Below are 13,067 nucleotides of genomic sequence, written 5' to 3' on the forward strand. Positions count from 1 at the left end.
TGGTGGTCAGTGATGGGGGGGTCAGTGATGGTGGTCAGTGATGGAGGTCAGTGATGGAGGTCAGTTATGGAGGGTCAGTAATGGTGGTCAGTGATGGTGGTCAGTGATGGAGGGTCAGTGATGGAGGGTCAGTGATGGTGGTCAGTGATGGAGGGTCAGTGATGGGGGTCAGTGATGGAGGGTCAGTGATGGAGGGTCAGTGATGGTGGTCAGTGATGGAGGGTCAGTGATGGAGGGTCAGCAGCAACGGGGGGTCAGTGATGGGCAGTCTCTGCTGGGGGACCGAGGGTGGGGCTGAACAGTGACGGGGGTCCGAGGTTGGGTGCGAGCGGGCAGGGGAGGGGCAAGGGCAGGGGCAGGGGCAGGGGGAGGGGCGGGGGCAGGGGCGGGGGCAGGGGGAGGGGCAAGGGGAAGGCGGGGGCGGGGCGGAGCCCGGCTCCCTGGTCCCGCTGGCCCCGCCGTGCAGAATGAGACGCTGCGGCTTTAAGAGCGCGGTGCCCTCACCCAAGATGGCACCGGCGCGCTCCGCCCGTGCTTCGAATGCGCCTGCGGGGGCGTGGTCTCAGCAGGCCACGCCTACCTTCTGCCCCGCCCCTTCCGCCCGCCCCGCCGGAGGAGCCGCCGGAGGGGCCGCGGGCGCCGGGCCCGGGACGGGCCAGGCCGGAGTGAGCGGGTCGAGGTACGGGAACAGGGCCGGGATACGGGAACGGGGCCGCGGCAGGGCCAGCTCAGGGGGCGGCAGCGCGTCCTCTTCCCCTCCGGTGTGTGCGGCCGTGCCCTCGGCCCCGGTGGGGAGGAACGCACCGGGAGCTTTGCCGGAGGTGGTGGGGGAAGCTCGGGGCAGTGACGGCACCCGGGGCTTGCGGATCCCCGCGTCGGGCAGGGACGTTCCCGTGGCTGGCAGAAGTCAGGGACCTCCCGCTGCCGGAGGGCAGGGTTGGAGCCTGGGGTACTGGGCAGGAGTTGTTCCCGGGCAGGGTGGGCAGCCCTGGCACAGCTGGGGCTGCCCTGGATCCCTGGCAGTGCCCAAGGCCAGGCTGGGCACTGGGGCTGGGACAGTGGGAGGTGTCCCTGCCATGGCAGGGTGGGAGATGGGCTTTGAGGTCCCTCCCGTGCCAAGCCCCTCTGTGACTCCGTGAGTCCCCTGTGTGAGGTGCCAGCAGCCCCCTGTGCCAGGCGCAGGCTCGGGGCCCTGTGTCCTGGCTGGGCTTCCTTGCCTGAACCCCTCTTTCTCATCCAGCCGCTCCGGGAGGTGCCGGAGTGGCGGCAGGATCAGCTGATCCTTGGCAGAGGTACTGACACAGCTTGTGGGATGGATAAATGACCCTGTGAAATGGGTGCTGACCGCTCTGTGGGGAATGCCGGGGGCAGAGAATGGGATGGGGCAGCACAGGGATGGGATTCCCTCCTGTCTGTCCCTGCTGCTGTGCACGGCGTGGAGCTGGTGTCCCTCGGGGTCTGTTTGGGTGCTCATGGAGAACTCAACTCTGAAGAAACCTCCAGGAATAAAGAGGGTGAGAAACAGAGCAGCTGGAATTTGGGAATCCTGTGATACTCTGTGTTCTGGGTGCTGTGAGCTTTGCCTTGTCCAGGCTTTACAGCCTTCCTTAGTTTTGGATCTTGTTCCTCAGGTTTTTGCAGCCAGAATGAAATGAATGATTCAACTTTTTGCATCTGTTCAGAGCAGGTGTTTGTGGAATGCACACTTTGGAATTTTGCAGGCGTTGGTGGTTCTGTTCCAGGCTCAGGAGTCCATGGGACAGGACTGGGAGCCCCTGGGAGGCTGTGGGGACATGGCTGGCAGACACTGCTGCTCTTCTGACTCCCTTTATTCCCACAAGGACTCAAAACCAGGATTGCTTTTGTTTTCACGGGCTGCATGGGTGGTGCTTGTGTAGAATAGAGCATTGTTTTTACTTCTTTGGGGTGCAGCAGCCAAATCATCTTCTGGCAGTGCTGAGCTGCCCCCTTGGGAATGGCCCCCACCCTGTGCACGGGGCAGGGAATGGGCTGGGGGGTGTGACCTCGCACTTGGCTGCACCAAAATATCTTTGGAGATTTGAATTTGTGCTCCTGTACCTTGCATGTACCTTCACCCCCCCCCCATCCCAAAATCCCAGATAATTTCTTTCCCTCTGTCACAATCCCTCATTTTCTTCTTCCCTCCTTGTGATGCAAGGTGTCACCAGCTGTGTCTCCAGCTGGATGTGGCTGCCAGTAAAGGAAGGCAAGTTGGCCCCAAATTTCTCACCTGGAGCATGTTCACACAGAGCTCACCCACACAGTGCCCCACGTCCCCTGGGTGTTGTGGGAGCTGGCCAGGATGTGTGCAGCCCCAGGCTGCCCAGACAGGTGAGGGCTGGCGCTGACTGACCCTGCCGTGCTCTGGTCACGGACCCATCCAGCAGGTTTGTCCAGCAGCTTGGGTTTGGGTGTGAGTGCAGAGGTGACAGCCTGGGTGGGAATGGTTTAATTGTTTCCTCTGGGATAACAACCCCTTCCTGGTGCTGCAGCGCAGCCTCACAGCAGGTGTTTGTGAGGGACTGGGAGCCCTGGTTTTACAGGTCATGGAATGCTTTGGGTTGGAAGGGACCTTAAGGTCCATCGAGTCCCACCCCCTGCCAGGGACAGGGACTCCAGGCTGCTCCCAGCCCTGTCCAGCCTGGCCTTGGGCACTGCCAGGGATCCAGCTGCTCTGGGTACCCTGTGCCAGGGCTGCCCACCCTCCCAGGCAAGAATTCCCACATATCCCCCCTGCCCCCATGCAGTTTAGGCCACCATTCCTTGCTCTCTGTGGATGGATATGTGTTTTAGTTGGAACAAGGATGCTGTGGTTGTCCCTGGAGTCTGGGGAGTGGAGCAAGCCTAGCTGAGCACTTTGGTCTGACACAGCAACTGGTGAGGTGGGCTATTTCCATCATATCCCTGATTTTCTTCTTAATAGTCCCTTTTCCTCTTTGTGGCTTTTCCTCCAGAATACTTGGACCCAAAATGTGCCAGTTTGTGCTGTTGCTGGGTGGAAGGTGAGGTTGGAAATGTGTGTCCTGCTTTGGGAGGAGGTTGGAACCATCCCTGGAAATTCAATGAGCCTGGAGAGTGGCTCCAGTGCTGTGCTGGCTCTGTGCTGTTGTGCCAGCCTGTTCTGCCTCAGTGCAGTGGGGTTCAGAGCTGCTGGGCTGTGATCCAGCACTCCCAAAGGGCTGCCTTTATTCCTTCCCTCTTTAGGAACTTCTGCTCGTTTCTTAACCATCAGCAAGGAAGGAGAGTTTATAGTTCAGGTCAGGGAGGTGCCTGTGAGTGGAATGAGATCCTGTGGTTTGATAAAAAGTTATAAAATCATCTCCATGTTGTGTGCTGAGCAGCTGGGATGGGTTTTGTGGAGAGGGAGGGTTTGGAAATGTACCTGGTGTGCTCAGCTCCCACTGCAGCTCCGGGTCAGCCTTGTGGCTCCCGGGGGCTCAGCCCCAGCCTGGGCTCTGGCTCCCTTCCCCTGACCCTTCCCCTCACCTCAGGGAGGCTTTCCCAGCCTGTTCTTTCCTGGGATTTTGTGCAGTGGGTGTTTAGTGTTCTCTGTGCACCCGAAAATCCCCTATTAAACCTGTTGTACCCCAGATTTGGGCATGGTGGGGGTTTTCCACCTTGCTGAGCAAAAGGCAGAGCTTAGTTCTCATCAGAATGAGTGTGGACCTGGTTCCATGTGGTGCTGTTTGGATTTTGGGGTGTGCTATAAAGAACACCAAAAGGGGAAGGTGTTCTGGTGGAAGAGATCCAGCTGGGTGTTCACAAGGCATGGAATGACAGATTTCTGGCTGGCACTTGATGCAAGCGTGACACTAAACTGGATTATAAAATATCATTGAAAATATCTGCTGAAGTCTTGCTTTTGTAGCCATGGTAGTCCTTAAAAAAATTAAAGGAGAAAGAAAAATGGGAAAAAAGGGGTGATTTTTGAGGTGAGATGGTATTTTATCAGTGGTTATTTGGCTTTTTTCTGTCTGGCACAGTTTTGGGCATCAGCTTTCCCTATTAGATCTGTAACAACAGATCCTTTTTCCTTTTGAATTCCAGGAGAATAACTAAACATAGCAGATATGGGAGGAATGGGATAAGTGTAAGGCATGTGAGCCAAAGGTGTGGATCCTCGGTGGTGGTGAATGGACAGTGTGTGAGTTCAGCAGAGACATTTATAACCTGGAAAGTGGCAATGAGCTTACAAAATACTACAGAACAAATGCACAAACCAGTAACTTTCTTATTTGGGAAGCAGAAAATTCTCTTATTTGTTGCCCAGAGAAACTGTGGCTTCCCCATCCCTGGAAGTGTCCAAGGCCAGGTTGGACAGAGCTTGGAGCAGCCTGGGTTAGTGGAAGGTGTCCCTGCCCATGGCAGGAGATGAACTTTCAGGTCACTTCCCACCCCAGTCATTCTGGAATTCCATGGTTCTGGCTATTAACATCTCATCTGCACCCAGGCATTTTCCAGCTGCTTTTGTGGCAGATGTGCTGGGGCTGTTCTCACACTCTGCTGTGCACTGGGATGAATCTGTGGGGCTGCAGCCTCAGGACCTTGTCCCAGCTGCTCCCCAGTGCAAACCAGCCCTGTTAGCTGGGGCTGCTCCCCCTGGGTCTGTGTGGGTCCCACCTGGGGCTGGGTGAGGGGTGCTGGGCAGAGGGCAGGGGGTGCTGGGCAGGGGGCAGGGGGTGCTGGGCAGAGGGCAGGGGGTGCTGGGCAGGGGGCAGGGGGTGCTGGGCAGGGGGCAGGGGGTGCTGGGCAGGGGGTGCTGGGCAGAGGGCAGGGGGTGCTGGGCCCTGGGCTGAGTGAGCAGTGCTGGGCCAGGCTGCCCACGGGCACCTGCTCCTCATCCCTTACCAGCCACACAGGGGATCCTCCCACACGGAGCTGGGACAATGTCCTGGATTCCCTAAGAGCCTAGGAATGGCAGAGAAGCTGTTATTGTGTTTGAGTATGAAAACTGCTGTAAACAACTTTGTTTACAGCAACTTTGTTGTTGTAACTTAATGTTTTTTGACCAATCACACAAAGTAAAAACATACTGACAGTAGTTCTATCCAATCGCTGTCAGCACACGTAGTTTCAATGAAAACAATGCTGGCTTATTTCAAATACAATACCTGTTTGTTAGCCTTAAAACACAATACACACAGTTCCATTATTAAACTTAAAACTTCCTAATATCTTGCTATATATACTTTTCTGCAACTTAAACAATTGTTCTAGACAAATGTTAATACACAAACCATTGTTCTATTTGTCCTTACTTTTCTACTTCTTACATAATTTTTCTGCTGACCTATCTCATAGCTACTGCTTAACTCTCGTCACAGTTCTGCCGTCTCTGAGGCCTGCCTTTTGCAGCTTTCCCAAAACCCTTTAATTTTATAAATACCCACAGTATGCTTGGCAAGCAGGGTGATCCTCCCACACGGAGCTGTGACACTGTCCTGGATTCCCAAAGAGGTTAGGAATGGCACAGAAGCTGATATTGTGTTTGAAAATGGTGTAAACAACTGGATTTAGTCTGGAAAATGCAGTTTAGAGTCCGGTAGCAACCTCCCCTCAACTGGTCACAAGCTACCTGTACATTTGGTCTTGGGCATTTTCATGTTGAGCTGCTTTTAGTCAAAACATTAAGCAAAAAGGAAAGGAAGCTGGCAGTAGTTGTGAGGAAACTCCTGGGAAGAGGTGGCTGAGCAGAGATTGTGGCTTTTTAAGTGAGAGCTAAAGTGGTAAAGATGGAAAGTTTAGGAGGAAAAAAAAGGTTTTGTGGTGAAACTAATGGATGGGGCAGATAACTGTGAACACATAGTCAAGATGTGTTCCTGATTGTGAGTTGTGATGTACCAGTGCTCCCAGCTCAGCTGGGTTTGTGTTAAACAGTGTTTATTTTGGCTTTTGGAGGACTGGTGCTGGTTCTGGCCAGGGCTGGCAGTGTCTTCAGGCACATCTGTGCACTCACCTCGGTCTGTACCTGCTGCTGGAGCAGTTGCTGGGGTGGTTTTGGGATGGGTGTGTTGCTGTTTGCCTCTGTTTGAGTGTTCCATTGCCCTGGGCTGAGGGGCAGAGCTCTGGGGAATGGTGGATTGTTCCAGAAGAGGTGGTCCTGGTGTGGATGGAAGAACAAGGGCTCTGTGTGTCTGTGCATCCCGGGATGGCAGCGAATCCCACAGCACCCTGTGAGCCTGGGAAACCCAAACTGCCGCAGGATTCATGTGCTGCTCTCTGCTGTGGCTGCTGATGTATGACAGCCCTGTTACCTTGCTGGAGGGATGTCAGAGCACAGCCTGCAGTATTGGCTCCCAGGGCCTGTGAGGGTGTGCGTCAGAGAACAGCAAAAGAGCCCCAAACAAGCCCTAAAACAATGCAAGTCTTTGTGTTCAGCCTGTGTTGGTAGAATTCCCAGTTTCTCTCAAACCTATTGTTGGGGCTGGCCTGGCCGGACAGCCCTGGCCAGCACAGGCAGCATTCCCAGGATGTGTTTGCCTGTGCTGGAGCAGCCTCCGAGGGCAAGAGGCTGCCTGGAGAGGTCAGCCTTGTGCCAGGGCCAGCTCTGTGCCCCTGGCACAGCTTCTGCAGGATCCTGCTCCTGCCCTGGTACGAGGCTGGGGCAGCCCTGGCATCCTCTGTGGCCACCCCGGGCATGGAGCTGTCAGAATCCTGAATGGGTTGGGCTGGAAGAAACTTTGAAGACCATTTATTGCCATGGACAGGGACACCTTCCTCAAACCCAGTGTGCTCCAAGCCCTGTTCAACCTGGCCTTGAATATTCCAGGGATGGGGCTGCCGCAGCTTCTCTGGGCAGCTTGTGCCAGGGCCTCCCCACTGTTACAGGGAGGAATTCCTTCCCAGTATCTAACCCTGTCCTCTGCAGGGGTGAAACCATTCCCCCTTTCCTGTCACTCCAGGCCCTTGGAAATTTGGTGTAGTTTCCTCTCTACCAAATCTGGGACCGTTTGTGGTCACTTCGTACAGCACAGGGAATTGGAGGAGAGTATGGCTTGGAAAATAACATTGTCTTGAGAAGTGCTTGAGGCAAATCATCAGCTCTTTTGTCACAGCATGGGGACACAGGGCTGGCCCCTCCCTGGGGTACTGATTTGGCAGCACAACTGTGCACCAGGCTTCTCAGTTCAGCTCCTCCTGCAGAGGGTTCCGTGTCTCAAGGACTGGAATACAGAAATATCGAAACCAGCTCTCTCAGTTCACACTTAAGTGGAGTTTCACCCTCATGGATTCCCTTCCTCTGTTTAGGATGGGAAATGTGGGGATCTTTTAGTGTTGGTGGAAGCCTGTAGAGTGGTGATGTTGCCCAGAGACGTTGGGGACTCCCTGTCTCTGGGAGTGTCCAAGGCCATGCTGGATGGAACTTGGAGCAACGTGGAACAGTGGAAGGTGTCCCTGCCCATGGGATGAGCTTTAAGGTCCCTTCCAACCCAAGCCATTCTAGGACTATGAAAGCCTGGCTCTGCTGGCTCCCAGCCAGGCACCAGGAGTGTTCACCCAACAGCCAAATGCTACATTTTTTTTTCTCCTTTCTTTTTATATTCAGTTAAAATTGGCTTATTCTGCAGTTTTTTCCTAGTTTATACACCAGTGGCCTGGTGCTTGGGGGAAGAGATGTGCCTGAGAGCCATGTGGGGCTGGAAGGAAGGAAAGCCCTGAGTTTTCAAAGCTCAGCTTAGATTTGCTGACCTTTAAAGAAGCCCCAGTGTCGTGCTGCAGGTTTTGGTTTGCCAGTGGAACAGCCACTAGGTGGTAAGCTGCTCCTTCCCACAGCAGGAATGGGACTGCTGCCTGCTCCTGGTGTGATTTCCGTGTGTGCTGCTGGAGCTGGGGTTGAGCCTCTCCTCTGACAAGGAGGAAAAAATGCTGTGGGAGCTTTTTCCCTGCTGTGACTGGGAAACCCTGAAGGCTGTGTGCTGGAAAGGCTGCTGTGAGCGTGGGGTGCCGGAGCTCTGCAGTGCCAGTGCCATCCCTGCTGCCAGGTGCCACTGGGATGGGTGGTACAGCGGGACTGAGGGAGCCCATCTGGGTGGCACCCAGCCTGGAGCTGGGAGAAAACCTTGGAATGCTGCTGGGGTTTGGGTTGGAAATGGCAGCGAGGCTCCCTCCGGCTTCCTGCTGCCAGCGCTGGCACTGAGTCACTGCCTGGGGACCCTGCCGGCTTCTGCTTTGCTGCTTCCCTTTCTCTCACTGCCATGGGGAGCACCAGGACGGAGTAGAAGGGCACAGGAGGTGGATGGCAGCAGCTGGAGGAGGAGGATGGTGTCACACGGGCCTTGGGGACACTGGCTGTCCTGGGGTATGTACGGGTGCTCCGGGGTTCTGGCAGCAAAGAGGCAACTGTTGCCTGATGGAGAACTGGGGTAAATGAACAACCAGAGAAGCATAAAAACAGTCTATTTTTTATTTGATTTTATTCCTTGTGCCTGGGAAAGCATCTGTAAAGGGAGTGGTAAGAAAAAGTGTCTTAAACCTCTTATCTCGATCTGACAGGAGAAGTGAGCATGGAATTATCCTCCTGTGTGTCCTTCTTGTGCTGCCAAGCATTCTCTGGGCTCTGCTGTGGCTGGAAGGTGCCGTGTTTGATGCTGTGCTTTTGGGTTTTAAAGCTGTCAATGAGAACCAGCTCAGGGAGGGATTGAGGGGAGCAGGAGATGCTGTTGCTCTGCCTGTGCTGCAGGAACTGCTGCTTTCTGTGCAAAGCAGAGAACTTTAGATGGAATTAGGGAGAAGTTCTTCCCTGTGAGGGTGGAGAGGTCCTGTCACAGGGTGCCCAGAGCAGCTGTGGCTGCCCCTGGGTCCCTGGAAGTGTCCAAGGCCGGGTTGGATGGGGCTTGGAGCACCTGGGACAGTGGAAGGTACCCCTGCCATGGGAAGGGGCAGAGTGGGATGGACTTCAAGATCCCTCCCACCCCAACCATTCTGGGATTGTACAAATACAGAGATATTTTAGCCTCATTTCCCACATATTTACACCCACTGAGCCTTATTGGAAAATATCTGTAAAACCATGTTATGCTGCAACAAGCCCTGAGACACGAGCACAGTTCCCTTAATTCTCTGCCAGGCTGACTGGGCCATTCCTGCCTTCCAGGCTGGGAGCTGGATCTTCTGTGCTCCCTGGAAGCAGTTTACTGGAACAGCATCACAACACTTGAATGCCATTGAATTGTTGTCATTGTTAAGCTGGCAAATAACTTTGAATTCCTGGGTTTCTCCTGTCCTTGGCTCTCGGCCACACTGTGTATGTGCTCTCAGGGTGTGCAGCTGCTTGTGTGCCTTCCCAAGCACCCAGCTCCCCTTCTCCCCCCTTGCCAGGATCTTCTGTGGCAGTTTAGTGAGAAAACATGGTGTAAAAGTTAAGGAACATGGTGTTCCACAGTGTGAGGCTCAGCAGAGTGCAGTGCCAAGGCTTTTTGTGTGTGCTGTGATGGCTTCTTCTGTGTAATAGGAAGTGTTTTCTGCAGAGTGTGTAATTCAGCCTGTTGGGAAGTGCTGGCTGGTGTTTTCCCTTCCTGGAACAGGTCTGAGCTGTGTAATTGGTTTCTCTCTTAATTCTCTGGAAGAAAATCAGTGTTTGCCAGAGCAAGGTGCCCACGGCCAGCAGTGAGTCCAGGAAGGCAGCCTGGCCTGGATCAGGAACAGTGTGGCCAGTAGGACCAGGGCAGCCTCAAGCTGTGCCAGGGGAGGTTCACATTGCACACCAGGAGGAATTTCTTCACAGGAAAGCTTGCTAACATGGGAAGGGGCTGCGCAAGGAAGTTTGGAGTCCCCATCCCTGGAGGTGTCCAAGGAAGGCCTGGAGGTGGCACTCGGTGCTCTGGGATGGGGACCAGGTGGGGATTTGGCAGTTTGGAATCGATGGAGGTCCTTTCCAACTGAAACCATTCTGTGGTTCTGTCTTCTCATGGAAATGCAAAGATTCCCATTTCCACGTGGCAAGAGCTGTTTTCGAGGCTCACATCTGACTTTTTCCCTCCTATTTAATTTATTATTGTGTTTTCAGAGCTTGTGCTTTTGTAGTTCCTCTGCTGTCCTGGAAAAGAGGAGGAGAGACAATGGGTCTCTTGTCATGGTGTGGCATGGGCACCTCCTTGAGATTGGTGGGTTCCAGTAAAAAAATCATTGCAAACCTGTTGAGAGTACGTGTGGAGATTATTTAATAATAATTAAATAATAATAATTATTATTATAATGTGTGGAGTGGCTCTTGCCCTGGCTAACACTGGAATTCCAGCCTGAACTTAGGTGACATCACTGCATCCAGCCTTCCCTTGGGAAGAGCAGTGCAGCCCCTGGGTCTCCAGGGTCAAGTCAGTCCATTTGGGTGTGAGAATGAGTTTTCCTGCTTGTGCTCTAAAAAGCTTCCCTTTTTGGCAGGTTTGGAAGCTCTGGCCATGGATCAGAAGGGCATTCGTCGGGGGAGCTTCCAGAGTGCCACCAGTGATGAGGATATGCTGGAAATAGCTGGAGCATCCATGGAGTTCTCCATGGCCGACGATGACCCGCCCCTCGACAGGGAGATGGGAGGTAACAGCCACGAGCTCTCCCCTTTCTCTTGCTCCTGAAGGCTTTGGATAGGATTTCATGGGAATATTTGCTCTGTGGGTCCCGCTGGCCTCTGCCCAGGATGGCTCTGGTGTTTCCTGGCACCAGGGTGAAGAGTTTGCAGGATTCCATGCTGGATCTGTGTGGTTCCTGGGCTGTGACATGGAGCATATCCTCTGGCTTCAGGAGAATCCTTTCTGAAGTTTTCCAAAGTAGCTGCTGTGGAGAAGAGCTGGCAGTGGCAGGAGGGAGGGATGTGAGTGCCATGAAATTGCAGCACTGAGCCATTCCTGAGGGTTGTGATATGAGCACAGACTGTCCCCTCCCTTCCTTTCTTGCTTATCTGTAATTTTGGAGGTTTTCTGTCGTGGAGAGAATCTCTCTGTGGCAGCACAGAGGATTTGGTGCTTCCCCTGCCACCCCTTGTCTGGCCAGAGGATCTGCTCCTCCTCCTGGAGTCTGAGCAGTTAAATTCATGGAGAAGGGCTGAATCCACATGGACATGCTGAACTCTAAGGAATGCTTGCCCTGGATGAGGCTCTCTCTGTTGACAAGTGCTGAGGCCCTCAGTGGAGGGTGATACTGAAGTAAAAGAGGAAACTTTAAAGGGGGAAGAGCTTCTTGCCCAAATGCCAGTTTCAGTTCTCCCTGTGAACTTCCCCTGCTGACTTCAGATGTTTGCTGGCAGATGTTGGGGTGCCAGTGTGAAACCTGAAGCTGTGGGGCCCAGCTGGGAGGGGATGGCCGAGGTGCTCTCCTCCATTCAGAGGAAGACTCAAAAGTGTTCCAGTGGTGGAAGGTCTCCTTTTCTCTGTGGCATTTTGAAAGGTTTTTTCTCCTTGAGTTTTAAAGGCAAGAATTGAGGCAGGTAGTGACAGGGATTGGTTTGAACTGAGAGAGGGAAGGTTGAGGTTAGATTTAAAAAGAAATTGTTCCCTGTGGGGGTGCAGAGCCCGTGGCACAGGGTACCCAGAGCAGCTGTGGCTGCCCCTGGATCCCTGGAGATGTCCAAGGCCAGGCTGGACACTGGGGTTTGGAGCAGCCTGGGACACTGGAAGGTGTCTCTTGCCCTGGCAGAGGTGGAATGAGATGAGCTTTAAGTCCCTTCCAACTCAGAGCTGTCTGTGACTCCATAATCAGAGGTCTGAGTGCCCAGTTCACCCTCAGTGATTCCCTGGTGCTTATAAGCACAAACAGGATTTAGCAGTGAGTTATTCTCCATCTCAAATTTAAAATTAGATTAAAATTGAAGTGGGAGCTTTGAGCTGGCTCATCTCCCCTGCTTTGTTCACCTGCCTTCCTCCTCGACCTCACACAGAACCCGGAGCTTTTATCAGGGAGACCAAAGTCAATGTGGGGAGTGTGCAGAGTTTCAGCCTCCCAGACAATGCTTGAATGACAAGTTATCACCAGCAAATTGGAGCCCGAGGAACTTAATCACCAGCCCCTTTGAGCTCTGTGTGCACTGAATAAAGGTGAGATAAAGGCTGCTGTGTGTTGGGAGAGCTTTTGAAGTCTGACTGTGCCCAGAGGACAAAAGGAAAATTCAGTGCTTGCCTGCTGCAAAGACAGGGAGCAAAGAGCATTCCTGGGAGTTACTAAGTAAGGAAAATGTCAGCTGGGTGGGAAAAGAAAGGAGTTTGTCTGTCAGTGCACAGTGACTGACCCACCACTGTCAGGAGACTGTGGATAAATGTGCTTTCCTGGGCTGCACCGTGACTTGGGGCAGAGCTTTGGGAATGGGCTGCAGAGCAGGGAGTCCCAGGCTGGAGTGCCAGGAGCATCCCATGTGGGAGGTGGTGAGCAGAGTGCTCGTGTCTGCGTGTCCCTCCATGGTGAAGGTTTGGCTTTGGTGGATCCTTGGGGCTGGGCTCTTGGGTGAAGCAGAACTGGCACTTGGGTTGGGGTAATGGCAGGAACAACTCCGGCCTGGGGGGAGAATGGATGGAGAGCAGCTCTGAGCAGAAGGACTTGGGGCTGTTGGTGGATCAGAAGCTCAGCTTGCCCTGGCCATGATGCTGGGAGCCCCCTGTGCCCTGGGCTGGTTGGGCAGCAGGGGAGGGGAGGATTCTGCCCTGCTCAGGTGAGACCCCACCTGCAGAGCTGGCCCAGCCCTGGGGCCCAGCACAGGGAGGAGCTGGAGCTGTGGGAGTGGGTCCAGGAATGTCCCCTGGCGGATGCAGGGCTGGCCCTGGTGGCAGTGTCCCTGGTGGCAGTTTCAGGAGCTGGCCCTGGTGGCAGTGTCCCCTGGTGGCAGTGTCCCCGACTGTTGCAGGGGCTGGCCCTGGTGACAGTGTCCCGTGGTGACAGTGTCCCCTGGTGGTGGGGTGCAGGCCGGCCTGGGGGAGATGGGCCTGGGGGCAGTCTCTGGCAGAAGGGCTGGCCCTGTGGTGCACAGTGCTCAGGCCTGGCCCTGGCAGTGTCCGCAGTTGCAGGGCTGGCCCTGGTGCAGGTCCCCTGGGCAGTGTCCTGGGCAGTGCAGGGGTGCCTGGTGGCGT

General features: G+C 54.3%; 1 protein-coding gene across 2 annotated transcripts in view; it reads left to right on the forward strand.

Moving 5' to 3' along the window:
- The first annotated feature begins 551 nt into the window (after positions 1 to 551).
- The window catches only part of LOC135447837 (H(+)/Cl(-) exchange transporter 5), a 28,093-nt gene continuing 15,577 nt past the window's right edge, over positions 552 to 13,067 (forward strand). The window contains exons 1-2 of one of the 2 annotated variants that reach the window (XM_064712954.1): positions 552 to 679; positions 10,402 to 10,551. In XM_064712954.1, the coding sequence (XP_064569024.1) occupies positions 10,419 to 10,551 (133 nt within the window). In that variant the 5' untranslated portion in view covers positions 552 to 679; positions 10,402 to 10,418. Of the gene's footprint in view, positions 680 to 10,401; positions 10,552 to 13,067 lie in introns of those variants that run through there. The other variant, XM_064712953.1, reaches the window with a different exon arrangement.

The sequence above is a fragment of the Zonotrichia leucophrys genome, chromosome 4A (genome assembly GCF_028769735.1).
Source record: "Zonotrichia leucophrys gambelii isolate GWCS_2022_RI chromosome 4A, RI_Zleu_2.0, whole genome shotgun sequence".
Taxonomy (NCBI): domain Eukaryota; kingdom Metazoa; phylum Chordata; class Aves; order Passeriformes; family Passerellidae; genus Zonotrichia; species Zonotrichia leucophrys.